This window comes from Pipistrellus kuhlii, unplaced genomic scaffold (assembly GCF_014108245.1).
Source record: "Pipistrellus kuhlii isolate mPipKuh1 unplaced genomic scaffold, mPipKuh1.p scaffold_m20_p_9, whole genome shotgun sequence".
NCBI lineage: Eukaryota > Metazoa > Chordata > Mammalia > Chiroptera > Vespertilionidae > Pipistrellus > Pipistrellus kuhlii.
In genome coordinates, this window is record NW_023425595.1 from 37,094,791 (window position 1) to 37,113,693 (window position 18,903).

Below are 18,903 nucleotides of genomic sequence, written 5' to 3' on the forward strand. Positions count from 1 at the left end.
TGGCTCTTTGGGATCATGCCATATTTTCTTAAGATTTTAAAATTGATTTTTAGAGAGAGAGGATGACGTGAGAGAGAAACATCAATTGGTTGCCTCCAGCATGCCTCTGACTAAGGATGGAGCCACAACCCAGGCATATGCCCTGACCATGAATTGAACCAGCAACCTTATGGTGCACAGGATGGTGTCCAACCAACTGAGCCACTCTGGCCAGGGCCACACACATTTTCATGTTTCCCTTCCTTGACAAGCACAGAGCAAGGCTCTCAATAAATGTGGGTCCCCTTCTCTGACACACACAGACACCTGGTTTGGTTCAGTCCTTCGATTAGAAAGTTTAAGGCGGCACAGATTTCCAGGCACCGTGATGATGCTGATGGTCAGGTTAATAAAAGCCACTGTCTTTGATTTAAAGCTATATGGTGCCAAGCAAGCACTGTGCTTTGTACTTTATAAACACCTATCCTTTAATCCTCACAGAGCCCTATGAGGTAGGTACTATTATTACCCTCATTTGCAAATAAGGGAAATGGAGGCTTGTCAAAGAGATTCAACAACTTGCCCAAGATCACACATTTAATAAGAGGTCTGAGTTGAATCCAGGTTGCACTGAACCTGTCCCTAACCACTATAGAAGCCGACTTTCTGCTTAGATGTAAAAGTGTAGAAATGACAAGAATGGGAGGAAATGCAAATCTCGTTCTTATATGGACCTGCCTTCCTGCTCAAATTCTGTGGGCAATGTATTTTCCTGAGGATAATCTCTTCATAACAGAAACAATTTTCAGAGTATTTAAGTGCTTGTTGAGCACAGTATCTGATATTCCTCATTACCTCCCCCCTGCTCAGGAGTCTCAGACTGTGTGCATTTCCATCCCTTGGACACACCTGTCTGTGCAGCCTCCAGGCTTTTGCTAATGCAGTGATTCTTTGTGGAATAGCCACTGCCTTTCTGATTTAAAAAAAAAATTTTTTTTAAATCACAACAACGACAAAAAACCATTCTGCAATCCTTCAAAACCAACTTCAAGTATCACCTTTCTATGAGGATTTCCACTATTATACCAGCCAAAAATGCCCTCTGCTCTCCCCTCCCACCAGGGCCCTTCCCATTACTGCAGCACCTCTCCATGCACCACCCTGTTCTGACACCTGTCTCCTGTTCCTTGCTGGCTCTGTGTCCATCTCTGTACCCAGTGGAACAGATCTTAGAGAGACTCAGCCACTGGCCCTTACCAGCTGTGCATCAGCAGATAAGTCACTTCACCACTCTGGTCCTCAGTGTTTTCATCTGTAGAAATGTAACCACAGTACAAAGGCATCTCCCAGGCTCTTGTAAAGATTACACTTAATGCAAGTTCTTTATAAAAGAAAAACACCCCAAGTTTAAAACACAGACCAATGCGAAGATTTATATATGAAACTTCCAACACAGCCCCAGGCCTACACAGTTGGGTGTATGAGCTTAATACACTACGAAATTTATTTAACTGACTTAATACACTACGAAAAAGTTAGGATCCGACAACCAGTTGTGAAAAAAGAGTTTTTAGGTAAAGAAAAAAGAAAGATGCCACTTCTTCTAAGATTCTCACTTCATCTTTGCTCCCCTCCACTCCATCTCCTCTCAGATCCACTTTTGCATGCGTAGTGGCAGCTCACAGAGACAACACAGGAGCCCAATGAGCATGTCTTGCTATAGAATTCCACAGAGGCTCTGAGTGGTGAAGTTCAGGACAACGTGATGAAATGGATGCCACAGTACAATCAATGACACTGGCATTTTTTCTCTTTCCCCACCGGAGGCTTAACAAAATCTAACTCCAGGCTCCAAGGCAGGATGAATCTAGCTGCCTGCCATAGGCCTGCAGGAAGGACTTTCTCCAGAATGAAATGTTAGGCCAGTGACAGTAGTCGAGCCCCATGAGGCTGGGAGCTGGGAAGAATCAGATAACAGGAGCTGGTGCTCAGTAAGCCATGTGCATCAAGGCTGTCACTTCCTCCTCGATTCTGAATCACTATGGGTGTAGACCCCAGCCTCACTCAATGCCATAGCTAGCTAGCAATCCAAGCACAGAGAATGGCAAGGGCAGCTGGATGTTAATTTTTTATTTCATAAAAAACACACTCATTTCTCTCTTTAGTGGGAAGCTCCCTGCACCCTCTTGGCAGTTCAGCTCAGGTAACCAACCCCGCCCCACCCCAGCTATGAAAACCACAGAGTCCACTGGGAAAGGGCCAGGCTGGGAGCACATCCTGGTTCTTTCACCCATTAGCAATGTGGCTTTGGACAAATGACTTAATGTCCTCGGGCTTCAGTTTCTCATCCATAAGGTAGAAATAAAAATAGGCTAGTACTTAGCACACAGTTGGCACCTGACAAATATTTGCTGGATAGTGAGACTGTTGAGAAAATGAAATGAGAAAACCCATGTAATACTCAGAACATGCTTGGCACATGGGAAGCTCTCCACCCATGTGAGCTGTCATTTCTGTCACATGAGGTTAGGTCCTGGGAGAAGAGCTGGGAGAAGATGCAGAGTAAAGACCCAGTCAAGATGGCAAAGCCTCCTTGGTGGCTCTGAGCCTCACGTATGGAGCACAGCCGAAGGCATCGGATGATAGCTCCGAGAGGCAGCATGGTCTACAAAGGGAAGCCCAAGACTTGAAATCAGAGCTGGTTTGCAGGTCCAGCTGGACAAGTCACCTAACTGCAGTGGGCCTCAGCTTCCATAACTGGGGGTTCAGGACAAGGACATGCTGGGGAGAACCAATGGTTTGAAGGCAAGGTATTTACTAGCATTATGCAGAGGCCTGGGAGAACCTGTCTCCTCAGCAGGGAGGCAGCTGTGGCCCCTGCAGTCACTGTGGTTTCTGTAGTTCTACATTTAAGAGCCTTCAGTAAAACAGATTGGGGTCTGCTGACAGGCCAAAGGCACAGATGGACATTTTAAAGCACAGTCTCCCAAACTAGGTGCCAAAATCAGCCCACTTCTATCTACTGCCCTCTGCCTCTGATTAGGCTGCTCTATCTTCCAGAAAGTCATCCTCAATCTTACTTGAGGTATAAGGCTTAGTGCCTTGGGGAAATTCTGTCTCATCTTCCTGGTTAGAATGAATTGCTTTCTCCTTCGGGTTCCACCCACCCCAAATAACCCCCCCAAAAACAAACAAAACAGGGACAAGATTCACACTCCAGTAACATGCTTTCATCAACTGCCATCAGCAACTTACATGGACCTATGGTTAGGTCCAAGCAGCAATGCTAGCTTATCGGCTTTGCTGGGGAGACAAGGGGGCACACAGCTTAGTGAATGCTCCCAGCCATTTCAAGCCCGAGAGTGGGGGGAGCTCCCTCTACTTAATCCCAGCTTACCTGAAATCCCGGTGCCCGGGGATGGCCTTTGGCCACTGCATCTGAAAGGGTTTAAGCTCTCTGGGTGATCCTGCTGCCCGCAGGGTGAGAGCCGCATTTACTGAGCACCCACCGTGGACCACCCACGGACTGGGCCCCGGGCAGACATTCTCCCACAGAATGCTCAAAACACCTCTAGGCCATGCATGGACATCCCCGCAATGAGGAAACTAGACTCGGAGGGATGCCGACAACTGTGTGAGCCGGGCTCCTGTTACCAGACTGCATTGCTGTCTTTAAAGGGTGTTTAGTTCTGGTTTTGTTGTTTTATTGTCAGGCAAAGAAAAAATACCATTTTTACAGCCCTCTCTCCTCCTCTCACATCTCCTTCTCCTACCTCTCTCCCCCTTTTTACTTTTTTTTTTAAAAATTTCTTTCTCTCTTTCTTTCTCCCTTCCTTCCTTCCTTCCTTCCTTCCTTCCTTCCTTCCTTCCTTCCTTCCTTCCTTCCTTCCTTCCTTCCTTCCTTTCTTTCTTTCAGAGAGAAAAGGAGAGAGATGGAAACATTGATGATGGGAGGGAATTGTTGATCATCTGCCTCCTTACTCCGTCCCCTCCTACCCCCCACCCCTCTACTGGGGATCAAGTTTATAACCTTGGCATGTGCCCAGACCTGGAATCAGGAATAGAGTTGTGTCTTGGTTCATAAGTTGATGCTCAACTACTGAAGCACACCGGCCAGGTCCTCCTCTCCCTCTTTTCTGTGTGCGAGGGGGCAGCTGTCCTTGCTCCCTCACCTCTGTCCCAGGCCTGCAGCCTCAGCAGCCCTGACTATACCGCCCTCCTCCCCACTAGCCAGGCATTCACAACAGCCACTGGGGAGAACAGGCTCGCTCCGTTTCTGCAATTAAATAATTTAATTCCATGCAATTAAATTATTTTATTTCCCAGTAATTAGTCTAGACTGAAAACAAGGACTTGGGGACAAATATTTTCCAAGGATGATGAAAACCTGTAAAATCGATTCCTCTGCCACACTCCCGGGTGCAGTGAGGAAGGAGCACCTGGGGCCCAGGGCTGGGTTGCTTCCTGACCCACCGCGGCTCTGCTGCCTCTCCTGGGCTGGGAGCCTGCCCACCAGCCAGGGGCCTCTGAGACCTGGGAGAGTGTATTGTTGCTGCAGCCATTGCTGCTGTTATAAAAATTGAATATACTAGTAAACTAGGGTGCTTTCTTTTTTGAGCCCTTTCCAAACTCAGGGACTGCTTGGCCCTCAAATTCAACACACCTTGTTTGCCAGGGGGAGTTGAAGACAGCCTTCTTTTATCAGCGGTTCTTAGTCATGAGAGCCAGGAGCCTGACTGTGACTGCATTCCCACTGCAGCCTGTCATCTCCCTCACAGAGGAGGCCCAGGGAGTGAAGTCTCTTGCTGACAGCCATACAGCCATAAAGAACGACAGGCCCGAGTCCCGTCTGCGTGACGCTCCGACTACATGTCAGCAGCCACCTCTGGTTTCCCCTCGTCTTAGTTTCCGGTCATCATATTCCCTCTCTCACTATCCCACGGGCTCTAGATTTTGGATCTCTGCTCCCTGGAAGAGCTTGAGCCTCCATGTCATCCTCCCCTCCTCTCCCTCCTTCAACAAATGCTGGCTGAATACGTGCTCCATCCATGACAGACCTTGGCACAAGAGGCTGTGGCTGCAACACTGAGCAAGGTGGAAATGGTTTCGACCCTCACGGAGCCTTCGATCTAACAGTGGAGACAGGTGGGAACCAATCCAGGATGTAGTTTGGTTAACTGGTGAGTACGATGGGTACTCTCAGAGCTGTAACTGGGCTCCCGGCTGAGAGTGAGGCGGACAGAGGAGTTTCACTGAAGAAGTGACATGTGAAGTAAGCTCTTGGGAAAGGAACTGTCTAGGAAAAGGCAGGCGGGGGGTGGGGAGAGGTTTGAAGGAGAAAGGGGGCAGTTCCCTAGTTCCTTCCAGGAAGGAAGATCTTTAGCTTCTCTGGATCTCAAGGCCATTTGTAAAGTCCTCTGTCCCCTACCCCTCACCGCCTCCATCAGACCAACCAAGCCAAGGTGAGTGAATCCACAAAGCTGGGAAAGTGGGCACATGGCTGGGGTCCCTGGAGTTCAGCCCATCCTTCAGAGGAGCTCCAAGCAGTGAGCAGCACGGGCTGTAGCCTGTCCACACTTTCTGGCCCAGGAGCACTGCTCCGGGGAACACCCTCCCCAAAGTCACTGAAAGAAGAAAACAGGGCAGGAGGCACAAAGCTGCTCACAGAGGGTTATTTGTAATAGCAAACAGCTGGAAACAGCAGGAACACAATGGAAATAATGGCACAAATATGGGAGAGCTATTCATCTTGTCAAGAATGAGAATTGTGTCAATTATTGAAACTGTTTGCATGAAGAAACGGTCCATGAGAAAGACAGAGGAATGTGAACATGTGAGTTCATGCCGACCACATGGAGGCTTTTGGCTGTTATCCTTCAGGAGGTCAAGCACAGCACACACAAAAGCCCAGAATGCCTCCACTGTTTGTCCTGATAGCTTGAATTCTGAATTATATCATAAAATTTCCTCAACACCACTTTGCTATCTTAAGAGTTTGAAGGTTATGATAGGTAACACCTGAGATTAAATCCAGCAAATAAATCACATCTTTACTACACCTCTCAAAAACAGCGCCTAAAACTACCGAGACAGGGATCAGGTAAGTGGGTGCCAGAGGCTGAGAATGAGAAGAGAGGACAGACCACAAAGCGGTGATGGACATGTGCTATGTTTTGATTGCGGTGATGGACATGCAACTCTGTCAGGGCTTATAGAATGGTACACCAACAAAGTATTGATTTTCTGCATGTATAGTAAATTCTAGCTCAATAACTCTGATTTTTAAATACAAGTGGTCAGGGCCTGGGGGCTGAGTGTAGTTTGGGTCTCAGAGCTCCAGCATTGCCATGGGAAGGAATTTTGAAGAGTAGGGATCCTCTTGTCCTCCAGATCCACTCTCTCCTTCTCGGCGCTGCTCCATGCCCTGGGAAGCCGGCCCATGGCGCCTATATCCATCCATGGGTACCCTTGGGCTCTGGCTTCTGGTTGGAGTCTACCAATGGGAGGAAAAGGAAGGGTGGGGAGAGAGTGAGGTCTGAAAGCTGGAATATTTCTTTTCCTGCTGAGCTGAAACATGTTGAATGGTTTACTCATTTCGGCTAGTCTTTTGTTTATTCCTATTTTACAGGAAACGCATTGTAAGGAGATTAAGTCCTTGCCCAGGTGGCAACAGTTAGTAATGGCAGAAGGACACCAGACCCACAGGTCTATAGAGTCTGGGCACATAGTCCTCACTTCTCTTCTTCCAGACACAAGAAGCTCACTCCATGCAGGCGGCTCCCTTATTAGAGTGGTCTTTGCCCCTGGACACAAATTCTGCCTTCCTATCATCCCACCCTGCAAGCCTGACTCTGTCCGCCTCCCACCGTAGTATTTCAAAGAGTTTCAGAAAGCCCTGCTGGTCTCCTCAGGTCTTCCTTTTGGGGGTTGGAGGATATCTGTCCGGGGTCTGTTAAGAAGAGAACAATCTATATATATCTTGCTATTAGCAATTCCCACCGAGCAGCATGGGGGAATCAATCTTAGAGAGAAGGCTTTAAAACAGGATCCTGTATCTTTATCACTTTTTCCTCCTCCTAAAAGATCAAGTTCAATCATCTCCATTTCCCATTCTTTGGGCTATAAAGCTAAATCTATGGCTTCTCTCATGATGTGAAGTCCAACAGAAAGGAGAGAAAATGAGCTTATTGCTCACTAATAACAGCCAGGCCTGAAGTGCAACAGGCCTGTGCTTATGAGGCAGACGGCATCTGGGATCCTGATATTGCAAGAGCTGAACCAGATGGGGATAATGGAGAGAGTGTGGGGGGGACGGGGGACAGTACAACCACCCTTGCCTCAACCCTTTCTCTAGTCATCTCGTATCCATTTCACAGGCACCTGAGCCCCAGGACATAAAATGCACATTTCTGCCACCACGCTTTTGCTCATACTGTTCTTCTGTCTGAAAAAGTCTTGGCAGGTTTAACCATCTTGTAAAGTCCTCTATTCTACCAAGTCTTACTGAGCACAGCCAGCTTGTGCCAGGCTTTGTGCAAGGAACTGAATATGCAGACGAATAAGACACGAGGAGCTGAGAGAGTATGCAATGCTGCCCCTAAAGAGAAGGGAAGCCTTATATCCCTTCTCACTGGATTGTGGCTGTGCTGAAGTCCAGTCTGCATGGTGAAATGTCAGGGGTCCCTAGAGCCCGCACAGGTCTACGCAAGCCAGCCTGATGGCCAAGTCCACCGCAATCCAATTCCACACCCGCAAGGCAGCAATATTCAAACAAGCAATGCTCTCGAATAACTGTCTTTTGAAAAGCAGCCATTAAGCTGAGCAACATTCTCAGTTATAAATTAAATGATCACCATTTCAAATAAGGGTTCTAATTTTTACTTTCTCAATCCACAGTCAGCTGCTGGTGGAGGTGAAAAATACGACCGGATGAGAAAAGAGAATCTCTCATTGCTGAGCATGTAGGAACGTGCCACTGTAGTTAGTTACCCAGCGGTTGCTGTGCCCACATTGGTGACCCTACCCCAATGTCCAGGTTCAACGTCCTAGAGTCAGAGCAGCGTAGACCAGGAAGGACCAAGCAGGGTTGTCCACTCTCACCACACCCTGGGTTGAGATAACTAAGCTCCAAGAAAGAGTGACAGTCTCCCCAGGACACCAGCAAGGGACACCTTTTTGTCAAGTGACCTGTGCTTTTTCAATATCATCTCATTTCATCTTTTCATAAGGCACAATCGCCTCCTGAAAGTACTACTGTTCTTCCTACTTTGCAGATGTGGAAACCAAGGCTCAGAAGGGTGACCCAGCTGGAGAGTGCGGGGCTGGGGTTCCCCCCACTTGGGTCAGGCTCTGCGTCCTGTCTTTCTTCTGATCAGGACGCTGTGCTGCCTCAGACACATCACGGTGAGTGACACCCTTGCCCTGCAGGGTAGACCTGGACCTATGACAGAAGAAATAGCCTCCTAGGGTAATCTCATGTCTCTATTTAAATGTAAAGCCATTCCTGGGTTTTGTATTATTAACAGGTCTTTTCCACCTCCTATTCCGAAGGCCTACCCGGCAGGACAGGCACTTGAAGATATTAATCCATACACACTTGGCATCTGCTTTTCACACAGACGTTCAGAACACGAGGGGAGCTGTCATTGTTATCGGAATAGAGGCAACTGTCAGTGAAGTAAAGATCAACCTTCGTCCTTGAAAAGAAATGACACGAGGTGCTTCTTCGGTAATGATGCTTCTTGCGGCTGCTTCCCGGGAACAGCAAGGCATCCCTACAAATGTCTTCTGACGGGTGCCCCTGGTTGTTCTGTCAGCTGCCCTTGTGACTACCACAGGCTGGGAAGCCCACAGGTGCTGCAGGGAGACGAGGCTGCTCCGAGTTCTTGCTCAAGTCTGTCTTACTAATACTCTATGGCCAGTGGTCAGCATGTGGCTCACGAGCTGCAGTTTGCCGCTCTGTTGACTAATGAGTTTGCTGACCACTGCTCTATGGGATGCTAGCAGAACTAATACTGCTTTGAACAAAAATGATATCTAACGTTCACTGAATGCTAACACCTCGCCAGGCAGTACACTAGGTACTTGATGCAAATCATCTTACTGGAATGTCTCAACAACCCTGGGAAGTAGCCCACTCATTATCCTCATTTTACAGGAGTGTTAACTGAGGCTGAGAGAGGTTAGATAAACTTGCCTAAAGCCACAAAGCTTGTAACAGAAGCACCTAATTTCAGAACCCAGGCTCTCAACCCTGAGGCTACTCTGTTTCCTCTCCTGTAAAACGGGCCTAAAACGTTCCAGCCACACTCTTTATAAGAACCACAAGAAAAGTAGAAACTGAGGTTCAGAGAAGATAAGTAAGTAACTTGCTCAAATTTACACAGTCACCAAGTGACAGGGCCAGGCCCAAAGTGGGGTCTACTGATTGTACACCACCTCTTCAAGCCCAGAATCTACAGCGCAGTGGCTGAAAGTGCAGCCTTTGAAATCCTCTATTGTTTATTGGGATCTTGACCTGGCAAGCTGTTCACTTCTCTGAGCTTTAGTTACCTCCTCTCGAAAATACAGAAAAGAATGCCTCGCTCACGGAGCTCCTGTGAGTGTTCAGAGAGAAGATACTTGGAATGAGTTTGAAAGATACATGGAATTCAAAACACGAAATTAAGATGGAAAAGTTATCGCATTTTCAAGACTGTGAGCTCAAAAGAGAAAGTATTTTAAAAGTGTCCACTCAAAGCCTTGGTGCCGAGGGGTGGCTGGGTCACAGTCCTGCCATTTACCAGGTGACAGTGGGGCAGTTACTGAAGCTCACAGGGCCTCCATGACTTCATCCATTCGTGGGGGGTAATAACTCATTGTGTTGTTGGGAAATTTCAATGAGGAAACACAAGCCAAGTGCTTAGAGCAGAGAAGGGCATGTGAGTAGCACACAATCAACGCTAACAGATCTTATGAATAATAAAAAGTGACCCCTGTTATTTTTACTACTCTAGACCACAATGCCTTTTGTTTTTTAAAAAATTAAATTATGAAGAAAAAAAAAAAGCATTATTGTGGTGACTGAGTAAGCTTCATGATTGACTTGTAATTAATCCTCCCTGGATAGCATCCTCTCTCCATCTTGTTCTGAACACAGATTTCCTTTTTTCTTCAGAAAAGAAAAGGTAGTGTATTGAAATGGAGACTGAAAAGTACATGAACATTCCTTGAGAGAGTGGGTGAATAAAACAAGGCACTCAAAAACAAACAAGCAAAAACAAACAAACAAAAAAACAATCCTCCTCAATGGCTGCATCTCTGAAAGGGCATCCTTTGGAGGCAGAAAGACACATCTTCTCTCTGAATAGGACCCCCGGCTGGAGAGGTCCTCCCTAGATTCTCATCCCAGGCCAGACAGCCCAAGGGGGAAGGGAAGGATGGCGCGCATCGCGTCGGCCCAGAGGCCAGGCCCAGGTTCTGCAGTCATTGCAGTCATTGTGGCCCTAACTGTGGACTCCAATCCCTCCATCTTCCTATGAAAATAACTGCAAACACCTCTGTAAATAAAAGGTCACTGTTTTCTTGTTTCCCAAGAAACTTTCCAACTAAGAAGCTGAATATCAAATGGATCTGTGGGGTTTCCATCCTGATATGGCAGTGGGGAGCAGACACCAGAGAAAGAACAATTCTTTCCCACCTCTGTTCCCTCCTCCCCGAGTGCTGGTGAGGTGACGCAATTCTTATCTAGAACTTGATAGGATGTAGAAAATAATTACAAATGAAAAGGTTATTCATAATTTTTAAATGAGTTAATTAGTAAACCTAGTCAGACTCACTCATTATGGTAATTAATAATTGATTATACTTGAAATTAAACACAATTTTTCATCAAAAATCTAATTAAATATCTGTGCTTTAGCCTGTTGATTAGATTGGTCGGCCTGCTGGAAAAAAGAGTCTTTGTTAAGGATATTTATGCTCGGCTGAGACAATTAATTTGATTTTTAATAATTGATCGTTCCTTACAAGTTAGTCATCACAGCCTCTGATTATGGCCCAGCAACAAGCCTCTCATGGCTCCCTCCCGCAGCTGGAGGAGATCAAGCACTGAGGTGGCCGCCCCCAGCCCTGGAGGAAAGCGAGGGATGGCCTCACACCTGCAGTGCATCCATCTGCATTAACTTACCCAGCCTCAGATGGCTTCTGAGGGAAGGGGCCCTGCCTATTTCTAGATTAGGGGTGTCGAACTCAATCAGAGAAGGGGCCAAAATCTAAAATCCAGCCTAAATTGCGGGCCGAATGGTTTACTGAACAGTCATAAACTGTCATTGTGATGGAAACGCAGCAGAGTGCAGTGATGACAGCGCGGTGCGGGCCACATTGCAAGGCCTGGTGGGACGGATTTGGCCCGCGGGCCTTGTGTTTGACACATGTGTTCTAGATGATGAAGTCTGGGCTCAGAAAGAGATGCCGCCCAGGACAAGCTGGCCAGGTAGCTGAGCTGGGAGCGGAATCAGGCTGCTGGGCTGCCTGTGAGCTGAGGCTCCACATGACAAGGGGAATGCCCCAGACTTGCCTCTCTGACCTGGTTCTTGGATATGGAATCTAGGGTCCAGCCTGAACATTTCAACACAGAGAGATTATCTCTCAGAAAGATGTGTTCATCATGTCAAGGAGACGTGACCAATGGCCTGACCATTCCCAAGTTGAGACACAGATTATAGTCCATCAGCCACAGAAGTCCCCTCCTTCCGTCCATGTTGCCACGGTCTTGAAGCTCTCAGCTTCTCCTTACTCGTTTATTGCAATAGGGTCTCTTCCTTCCTTGACCATTATCTGACTGTCCTGTCTCTGCTTAAATCCCACTAATGGCCCCAGGCTGCCTGCCCATTAGGTCCTTCACCTGGCCTCCAACGTGAGCTTCATAATCTACCAAACTCTCTTGTAGTAACTCCAACACCCCTCAAGTGCTTCAAACACAGGAAATGCCTTTGCCACCACTTTGTTCTCTTTCAAGTCTGAAACTCCCCTCAGGTTAGAATACCCTCCCTGCCTGTCTGTCTATGGTTAACTCTGACTTAAAGATTCAGCTAAAACATTACCTTTCCCAGGGAACGTCCCCGAGTCCTCCTGATGGGGGCTGGGTGTTCTCACAGCCCTGAGCTGCCTCAATCACTGCCAACACAGCTGTCTCCTTTGCTGAACTACAAACACCTCAACGTCAGCCCTAACATTTTTACAGGTGTCTTCAAACTGCAGCCCACAGAGGAGTCTGATCCGGCCCGCCAGGTTTTTTGGGCAGTGAGCGCAGCCGAGGTGTTACAGTAGGAATTAGTAGTTTATATAATCCGGCCCTCCAGCTCTCTGAGGGACCGTGATCTTTAAAAAGTTTGAGGCCCCCACTTTAAAAAGTTTGAGGACCCCTGAGACTATGCCTGGCTCCAAGCAGATATTCCTTAGGGTTTATTGAACAAAAATAAAAATCTTAGAATCACAGATTCAAACACTATCAAAGTTGGAAGGAAAAGTAACGATCACCCAGGAAAAACCCCCAATCAGGGCTTGAATCTTATTCTTACTATGTGATCATCAAGGTCTAGTTGTACCCTTCCTATGATAGGGTAGTTCCTATCTTTTTAGGTAGCTGATAACTGACAACATAAATGGGGTGACTGACTGTATTAAATGGGAAAGGAAGAAACCCATGGGATGGAAGCAGAAGAGAGCTTATTTAATCATATGAAGATTTATTCTTTCTCCCTGAACGAGGCTGTTCAGTATAAACCTCAAGACTTCAGTGTTAAACATAGCAAACCACTTGACTCTTGACAAACAGTGACACTGCTTGTTCAAAAGCTACCCATTGAGCAAATGGAAAATGTCAGTCAAAAAAGCAAGAACTGGTTTGCTGGGACACGGCATCGGTGGAGCTAGGAAGACACTGTCATGCTGGGGGATGGTGCTTGGAACTCCACAACCCTCACCTGTCACCCATGGAAGTCTATCTATGATGCACGCCTTTCCCAGAGTCTGGTTGTTGCTTTCACCCTCAGCAGAGAGGGCAAACACCTGGTATGTCATCAATATTCCCCCCTCCTGTGACCATGACAGATACATTATTAATCAATCACAGAGGTTCTTTCCCATGGAGTCTGAATATAGCCTCGGGATCCTTCTCAACGCAGCTTTCTAGGCAGCAATAATTAATCCACCCTATAACAGAGCTGAAACATGGATGCCAGCCTAGCCTTGGAGCCATGAAATTCCCCAAGTCAATCTCCACAAGGGGAAAGGAGCCCTGGCACACAAAGGAGGCTTTTTATAGCTTGAGATTAAGGAGATTGCCCTGTTTATAGGACTATCATCTTCCTGATTATCTGTTATGGAATTCAAGGATCTTGAGAGGGAAGTGACTTTACAGCTCAGATCATCCAAACCCCTGTCTATGCTCGAGTCCCTTCACCATGCTTGGAACAAGTTGGGGCCCGTGCTCTGTGGATCATTCCTAGTGACAGCTCTGTGTTCATCCAAAACACTTTCACAGGGTCCTTCCACAATGGGCAGCACTCTGTCTTCCTCTGGCCACTTAGTTCATTTCCACTTATCCCCTTTGCTGACGAAATCATCTCAGAATTCCTTAGCATGGCCTCAAGGCCTTCTCAGGCTGGCTTGCCTTACCTGAAATCTTGGAATTATAGATGTGAAGGTTGGAAAGGATGGAGGGTGAAGCCAACCCTGCCGGATGCCCTTACCAACAGGCTGATTTATGTAGAGGCAGCAGTCTCTACACAGTACCTGCGGGTCTCTTCCGATTAATATCCTATCTGGGAGCAGACCAAAGAGAAGGGTCTGGAGCAGGAAACCAGACTGTGTGGGGAATAGCAAAGGAGCAGGCAGTGGGAGGCACGCTGTGGGAGCGAGGTGATGGCCAAGAGTGTTTTACATCACAGAGATGCCACAGTCCAGCAGGAAGGCCAGTCAATGCTGCCCGGGGTCTCTGTGCATCCCAAAGCTGCTCTAACTGTTCCCTGTTAATCCTGTGCCTGGGAAGTCTCTTCTCTGGGTTCCCAACCATGGTGTAATTCTGAATCTTGGTGCCCACAGTACCTCGGACCACATTGCCAGACCCACACCCTGAGACACACTTTCCTGGTTTGAGGTCAGCACAGTCCAAACTGTGGCAGTTTCCCTGCAATGCAGGGCACCCCACCTTCTTCCTGCTTCTTGTTGTCTTGTTATAGCTGCATGGCACCCACGGGAGAAGCCTGCCTGCATTTGACCTCTCCAACTTGTTGCACTTGTAGTGACTCCAATTTATGACGTTCACATCACAGATCACCACCTCAAACACCAGTTGCAGGGAGTGCCTGTGCCTACTGCTGGGCATCCAAGACATGAAAGAGAAAATGCCAATCTCACTTCCTGACATATGTTCAGAGAGGAGGAGAAGAGGGCCCTGGGGTGTTGACCTTAATAGTTTTGGGGTACAGGCCAGTCCAGAGCACCAGGGCTGCCTGGCTCTCCCTGTGGCAGGTGCCTTCGGTGCCCACAGGTGTCCTGGCCACTGCCCTCTGGGCCAATGGGAGTGAAGGGAAGCTGGGGCGAGGGCTGTGCTTACCCACAAAGTACGCCAGCAGGATGACTAGTGCGGCTGAGATGACGATGGCACTCAGGGCTGCGCACTTCCAGTTACAGTACTTGGAGGGCTTCTTGAGGTTGAAGGCTGGCCGGGCGAAGGTGCTGCGGGGCAGCGGCCGGGGCGGAGGTGAGTACACTGTGCTAGAAGTCAGAGGGTACCCTGGTGATGTGGTGCAGAAGAGTGGAGAGGTGCCTCCCGGCTTGAAGAGGAAGTGCCTGTGGATGGAGAGAAGCCAGAGGGCATCAGGGTCGGCCGGCTCGCCAGGGACCCAGGTCAACCTGGAGGACAGAGACAGGAGTAGAAGAAGCATGCACAGGAGCCTAGAGAGAGAGAGTCACCACAGAGAAGATAGAACAGGAAAAAGGAGAATCACGTACCAGATCACAAAACAGGGCTCACGAGGACATGTTTCCATGGGTCATGATAGGACAGCCCTGCCCAAGGGGAAAGCCACCCACGCCAAGGCAGAAGGTGCTACCTACTCGACAGAAGGTTGGGTGCTGAGATCCTTTTCCTGGGAAGGGATGGGGCTGGAGGAATGAACTTAGGGAATGAATGTTTCTTGGGGAATGAACTAGCTGTACTCCAAAATTACTGCAGTAACTTGGAAAGTATATAAAATCCTGTTCTGTCCCCTGGAGATAATGAAACCCCAAATTTTCCTTCACCTTCCAATACCTACTTTGCCAGTGCATCTTGATGAAGGAATGGAATACTATTCTTTTGAAAGGGGGCAATGGAAGTTTGAGAACCAAGAAACCACCAATAAGTTCTGCCGTGATCAAGAATGCTCTAGTGGCTGTTACATAGCCAGTGGCAGCAAATGCCTTTGATACGCTCTGCTCAGAAGCCACACCACTGCCTTCTAAGCCCCTGGCACAAGCTCAGTGGAAGGATAGACGGGCAACTGCAACCTGCGGCCTAGCTACAGTCTCAAGGGCAGCATGGCGTGGCCCAAGCACATGGTTGTGGCCAGATGAGGAAACAGGAAATCCTCCAGAACTTGGCTTTAACCATGGCCATGGGAGGACTGGTACACAGCCTAGAAAATAGGGTGCTTGGTTTTGCACTGTATGCTCCCAAATCTTTGGGGCAAGGGTAAATCTTAGGGGTAATCTCACATTCTGCTATGGTGCAAAATGCCTCAGGGCCAGAATACATAATACAGCACAGGGCCTGTGCTGCATACAATTTGCTGCATGAGATGGCTTTCAAAATAGCAGAGGCAGCCAATGAGATGCCAGGAGCTGCATATTAACAAGACTGCTGTTAATATGCTGGGGGACAGGGTATTCAAGGATAAACTCTTGCAATTTGAATGTGGACTTGGGAATGGTCATGCAACATGGCATCATCACCTCCCCCGGGAGATCCCAGGGAAAGGTCTCAGGGTCTGCATGCAAGGGCAGGAGCTGCAGGGAGAGCACACACGGAGAGGAAGAGCATGGGGATGTCACCTACCCGTCACCGTAAGCCCCATCATGGCGGGAGGCGCTGAGAATGTCCATCTCAATGAGGTTGTCCTGCAATGTCCCTAGGAATGGCTGCTTGCCTAGGTTTCTACGCACACATGGAGACATGAATGAAGCAATGAGTCATGCATCGATGAAGGGGGAGAGTAGAGAAACACACAAAGTGGCTGGCTGGGGCAGCTGCACGGGAGACCAGCGGGGCAGTTTCCAGGCGATGGGTCTGTGTGCAAGCCACATGTGCAGGGGTCTGCCTGGTGCAGAGCATCCAGAGGCGCATTCTCCATACAAACCAGAAGGGCTGGCCATTGTGTGCATCAAGTCACAGCTCTCCCTGATGAAGCCTGATTACGTCTCAGGCACCGAGGTAGGCATGTTACAGCCATTTATCTCAATTCTTCAAAACAGGCTATGCAAGGAAGGCAGTGTTATTCCCATTCTACAAATGAGGAGACTGGGAGGTGGGGAGGTAACAGGACTGGTCAAGCTGACCAGCCTTACCAGCTAGCAAGATTCAAGGCAGGAATTTGGGCTCAGGTTTATCTGGTTCCCAACCCCTGCTTTCCCCTCTACCTGAGACTGCCTACCTCTGCATAAACAATAGCTACAGACACTCATGTTGCCAATCCAGAGAAAAAAAGAAAGACAAGCATTGGGGACCGTTTTCTTCTAAAGCAGTGGCTTTCAAACTCGGGTGAACACCAGAAGCCCCAGGAGAGCTGTGCTATACTGAGGGCCACCCCACAGGGTTGGCGTCAGCAGGTGGGCGCAGGGCCTGAGCTCCCATCTTGCTTGCAAGCCTCAGAGCTGATGCTGACGTATTTGGAGTGTCATGTCCTTTCACAGTGCAGACACCTGGGTGATGACTGATTGGTGAAGATGGCACCCTAGTGAAGACAGAGGAAGGCCCTTGGGTACCCCTAAGTGCACAGAGGGCCGCACAGCATTTGTTACTTTACCTATTTCAAACCCAGGAGGAAGGCAGACACACTAGCCGCTTTGGTCTCAGTCACGCCTGCTAAGTGGCATCATTCACACCTGCCCTGGAATCTATTTCTGACATTTTCAGGACGGCTGCCACCTCACCTGAAAACCCCAGTGACTCATTCTGAACAAGCCGGTGCTGGCATCAGCCTGTTGTGTGCATGCCAGGTAGGGACTGATTATAGAAAGCTGACTTTGGGTCCAGCCCTGCCAGGTGCCTTGTTTGACTTTGACTAGGTGTTGAGAACCAGAAATCCCCAAATCAAGTCCCTTTTCTGCCACTTTCTTGTTGTGTGACTTTCTGTAATAACTATATACATATTTTTAATTCTCACCTGAGGATATTTTTTATTGATTTTAGAGAGAGAGGAAAGAAGAGTGAGAAGGTGAAAGAAACATTAATGTTCGAGAGAAACATTGACCAGTTGTGTCTCATACCTATCCCAAGTAGGGATTGAGACAACAACCTAGGTATGAGCCCTGACTGGGAATTGAACCCAGTGTGTGTGTGTGTGTGTGTGTGTGTGTGTGTGTGTGTGTGTATGTGTGATGATGCTCAACCAAGTGAGTCACCTGGCCGGGCATTATAAAAACTTAAACTTCTTCAAATTATGTACCTCCTTCATCTGTAAGATGGGGATAATAATAATGTTAAACTTACAAAGTTGCTATAGGACCAACTGTGTAACTCTGACAGAATATTTAAGGGCTAAACAAATACTGTAGTAATGCTAACGCTAAATATAAGCTGCTCTCTGCCCTACCTTCACCGGGTGCTAGTCACTGTTCTGGAGTTCTGCAACTATTATCTAACGTGAATCAGATTCCTCACAACCCCACAGTCAGTGCCACCATCTTTGTTTTGTAGGCTGGCAAAGCTAGGTCCCACCACAGAGTAAGTGAGCAGCAGGGCCAGAGCGGAACCTCGCTGTGCCAGGCCCCAGAGCTCGGGCCTCTCCACTCTTAACCCTCTGTCACTGCCCAGCCTGTGGCTCTGCCCCAGCAGGCCTCACAGACTACAGTGAAGAGGGCTATAGGTACTCTCAAAGCACCACTGCACCAGCGTTCCCTGGGATAGCAAGAGCACAAGGCAACACAGCTTTGCAGTTGAGCCCACTGGTACTGCCATGATGGTAGTGGGGACCTCCACTTCCAGGAAGCCCTCAGTCTGTCTGACAAGCTGTTCTGTGGTGTTCAGGAACCCAGGGCTGACTGGGAGAAACTGAGGGGTGTGAAAGTCCCTCAGAGCAGCCTCTTTTCTGCCCCCCCCCCCGGGGGGGGGGGTGGTGGTGGCCTCAGGGCACATTGAGAGACACACAGACCCTGGGGTCAGACAGGTGTCAGCTCCATCATTCACTGGCCCTCTAGTGGGAGAGCTTGTGTCAGATCTCAAGGAACATGACTAAACTGGGATGATCACTCTCCTAATAGAAGCTGAAGCATAATTTGGATCATGCCACTTCTCTGCCCTCAATCCTCCAATGGCTCCACGAGAATAAAACCATGGTCCTTACCCACAACATCTTGTGCAATCTGACCTCCTGCTACCTCTGTGACTTCGTTTTCTGTGCTACACATACCCCAGCCTCCTCACTGTCACTGTAGCAAGCTGAGCCTTTGCTGTCATTTGCCTGATCACCTTCTACCAGATGTTGGCCTGGATCATTCCCTCCCTAAGAATAATCTAGGGGACTCTCAGCTTAAGGCTCTCTGCTAAATTTCCCGTCCACCCCACCCTCCTCTTCCCCAGCACCCCCTGGCCACTTGCACTGCTTTAGTTTTCCTCACAGGACCAGATTCACACCACACATGCTTATTGTGGTTTTTCACCTAATGCAATTTAAGTTCCAT

At 48.4% G+C, this 18,903-nt stretch overlaps 1 protein-coding gene across 6 annotated transcripts in view; it reads right to left on the reverse strand.

Annotated features, from left to right (window-relative positions):
* Positions 1-18,903, reverse strand: part of TENM4 (teneurin transmembrane protein 4) — a 547,191-nt gene that overhangs the window by 186,795 nt on the left and 341,493 nt on the right. For 4 of the 6 annotated variants that reach the window (XM_045577427.1, XM_045577429.1, XM_045577432.1 and 1 more), the window contains 2 exons: positions 16,061-16,159; positions 14,579-14,814 (listed from right to left, as the gene is read on the reverse strand). In XM_045577427.1, coding sequence (XP_045433383.1) covers positions 14,579-14,814; positions 16,061-16,159 — 335 coding nt within the window. The remainder of the gene's footprint in view (positions 1-14,578; positions 14,815-16,060; positions 16,160-18,903) is intronic. The other 2 variants (XM_045577431.1, XM_045577430.1) reach the window with 1 other exon arrangement.